The 2,972-nt window shown below is 43.3% G+C and overlaps 1 protein-coding gene across 1 annotated transcript in view; it reads left to right on the top strand.

The window, feature by feature from the left end:
• Positions 1-913: 913 nt before the first annotated feature.
• The window catches only part of LOC101859972, a 20,251-nt gene continuing 18,192 nt past the window's right edge, over positions 914-2,972 (top strand). The window contains exon 1 of the mRNA XM_005108618.3: positions 914-2,116. Coding sequence (XP_005108675.1) covers positions 1,378-2,116 — 739 coding nt within the window. The 5' untranslated portion in view covers positions 914-1,377. The remainder of the gene's footprint in view (positions 2,117-2,972) is intronic.

Genomic DNA, 2,972 nt, shown 5'->3' on the forward strand with positions numbered 1-2,972 from the left:
CAGACAGAGAGAGAGAGAGAGAGAGAGAGAGAGAGGAGAGACAGACAGACAGACAGGCAGACAGACAGACAGACCGACAGACAGACAGACAGAGAGAGAGCGGTTTGGGCGAGGGGGGGCATTATATTCGAGTTTGAGTCTGTGTGTGTGCGTCATGGTAATATGAACACACGATATGAGTCCTTATTAGGACTTCTACAACAACATCTTAGTGTTACAATAGCCTATTCACGCTCATGTATACAGTAGGCCTACTTAGTTTTTATTCTTACAATATCAACCACTGACCGACATTATTTTTTAATGGTTTCATAGAGAGGGGGCGATGTGCGACGTGGTTTTTCCCTTGTGTAACCGGGAACTGAAACACGTTTGTGCGAAAGAGGAGTCATCTCGTTTCCTTACTGTATGACGGCCTTTCGCTATTTCAGCGAACTAAAAATGTCATTCGTGTTATTTCTTCACTCGGGGCTCAGCACTCGGCATCCTTCGTCCTTCACTGTGTGCGGGGCGAATTTCTTTTCGCGCAGCAGCAGACATACACACTCCCACACACTTCCCGCGAACTCTCCGTCCGTAGTTCAACACCGCCAGCCCCGCCCCCTCACAGAAGTCCACCACCCGCCCACTCATTCACCGTTTGGTATACACACATACGCCTCCGTGACCCGTCCCTCCACCAATGGCGGGCGTGGGCCGAAGGTAAATGAGACGTCGTGTGACGGGGTCAAGCAATGGCCAATATATTCAACTTCAAAGCATACACACATACATGATGCACGACACGGTGGGCGGAGGACTTTCTAATTCAATTTCTCGCTCGTCAAAACAAACCCGGGTTTTTCGTCCACACCTCAACTCAAACACCGACACTTTCGTCGAGTTTATTAACGCGAAGTTCTGAGTCTGAGCGCGCTTGGCGAAGCACACTCGTGCTGCCAGTCTATGACGTCAGCAAAACAAGCCTTTCGCTGCGTGATTGCTAGGGTGGCGATCAAAGCCGAGGCCTAAGCCGAAACTTGGCAGTGAATGACGTCAGACACTTGTCCCCGTGGTGAATATTTTTACGCCGGAAGTTGGCGTTGGGCTGACTCATTGGATGACGATTGCTTGCATCTAAAGTCGAGCTTATTTCACTATATAGGGGTGGAAGCTTACGGTCTCTAGCTTTTCAACAACATAGCTCAAACCTGCAAATATGATTTATCTAGATGATAAAAGGTCATATATAATAGTTAAAATTAAGATCAATAACTGAAACTATCTATTTATTTAACCAAATGTTGATACACTTTTTATCTCAACAACACCCCCACCCCGATAGTAGAATCGTCAGGTCAGACTTTTGTTGTTGATTGACGTCATCAAGCCCGCGACATGGATCCTTCGTCACCTACAGAGAACTCAGAGAAAGTTCATGTTATGGAGTCTAGGAAACAGTCTTCAAATCCGAAGTATTCAGATTTGGAAGGCACCAACATGACTCTGTCTGGAGAGGAAGATGGCCTCATCACAGAGGCTACACAGAACTTGCTTGAATTCGCTGTGACGAAAGGCCACACCATTCATAGCGTGACGCACATGACTCGCACTCAACTTGCGGATTTTCTTCGCGATTACTATGGAAAAGTGAAAGTGAAAAATGATGATTCTTTAACTCTGAAAGATTTGAGGGCTGGTTTGCACAAATTTTTCTTGGAGGAGGTAAGCATCGACATTCTGCGTGATCGCACGTTCGAACTGGCGAACGCTACATTTGATCTTGCATTGCGAGCCAATCCACGCAAATGCAACAGGATGCGGATTGAAATGGAGGATTTGAAGAAAATTTACCTCAGTGAGGCCATGGATACGAACAAGCCCGATTCTCTCCAGAACAAAGTATTTTTCGATATCAGTCTCTATATCTGTAATAAGGGAAAGGAATATTTTCGAAACATGAAAAAGAATGATTTCGATGTCTCAACGGATATTCACGGCCGTCGTTATGTTTGGCTGAAGGATACCACAAATACACCAAACTCGCGTGAAGATGATTACCCGTTGAAGTTGAAACGAGGAGTTGAAGAGGAGACCCCAACCTACCAAGTAGGAGAAAGGATGTATGAAAGACCTGGTAAGAATGAGAATGCAATAGCCTATATGGAGATATTTTAGAATATATTATATTATTAGGGCACCGTAAACAAAGAAAAGTGTGAAAAACTAAAAAGATGTTTATCAATCAGTCACACTGTCAACTCTGTCAGTAGACCTACTCTTGCACTTTACTTCCTCACCCTCCTATCTCATCATGTTCAAGTATTGTATGGTAGCAGAAGTATTTTTACCAGTTTTAGTTTTACATGAATTAGATCTCTAGATCTAGAATCTGTTTTGTCTGTCACAATTTACTTTAGATTCTAGACCTAATCTAGATTTAGTTATTGAGGTATTTGATGCTATTTGATTTTATAATTTTGAGAACTAGAGTCTAGAGATCTAATCTAGATCTAGGATCTAGATTTTCATCTAGATCTAGAATCTAGATAAGATTACACCAGCCTTTATTGAAGTTAAATAATATGAAATGTAGGCATATTTCAAGGGTAATAGGCCTGATTCATGCAGACTACTGCGCTTCAAGGGGTGGGGGTTTGAAACATTAGGATTGGGGGGGGGATGTGGTCAGCAGGGCAGGCACAACCCCCCTCCCATGTTTTTTTCCTATAATTTGATGTTATAGATCTAAATCAAGATCTAATGCTATTAGTTATGAGATTTTCTTGAAAATTTTTTGAGTTGCGAAGGTTACGCCATTTATGGTGGCCATATCATGCAGCCAAAAATGTGTTGGGTTGGCCCCTACTAAAAATCTAAAAATAGGCCTACTGCGTATGTCTGCGTTTAGGAATGATAGAGGAAAAAACTTACAGAAAGACGCCCCACCATCATGGAACTGTAAACCCAGTAGTGGGTTCTGGACTCCCCCC

Source organism: Aplysia californica, unplaced genomic scaffold, assembly GCF_000002075.1.
Source record: "Aplysia californica isolate F4 #8 unplaced genomic scaffold, AplCal3.0 scaffold00705, whole genome shotgun sequence".
Taxonomy (NCBI): domain Eukaryota; kingdom Metazoa; phylum Mollusca; class Gastropoda; order Aplysiida; family Aplysiidae; genus Aplysia; species Aplysia californica.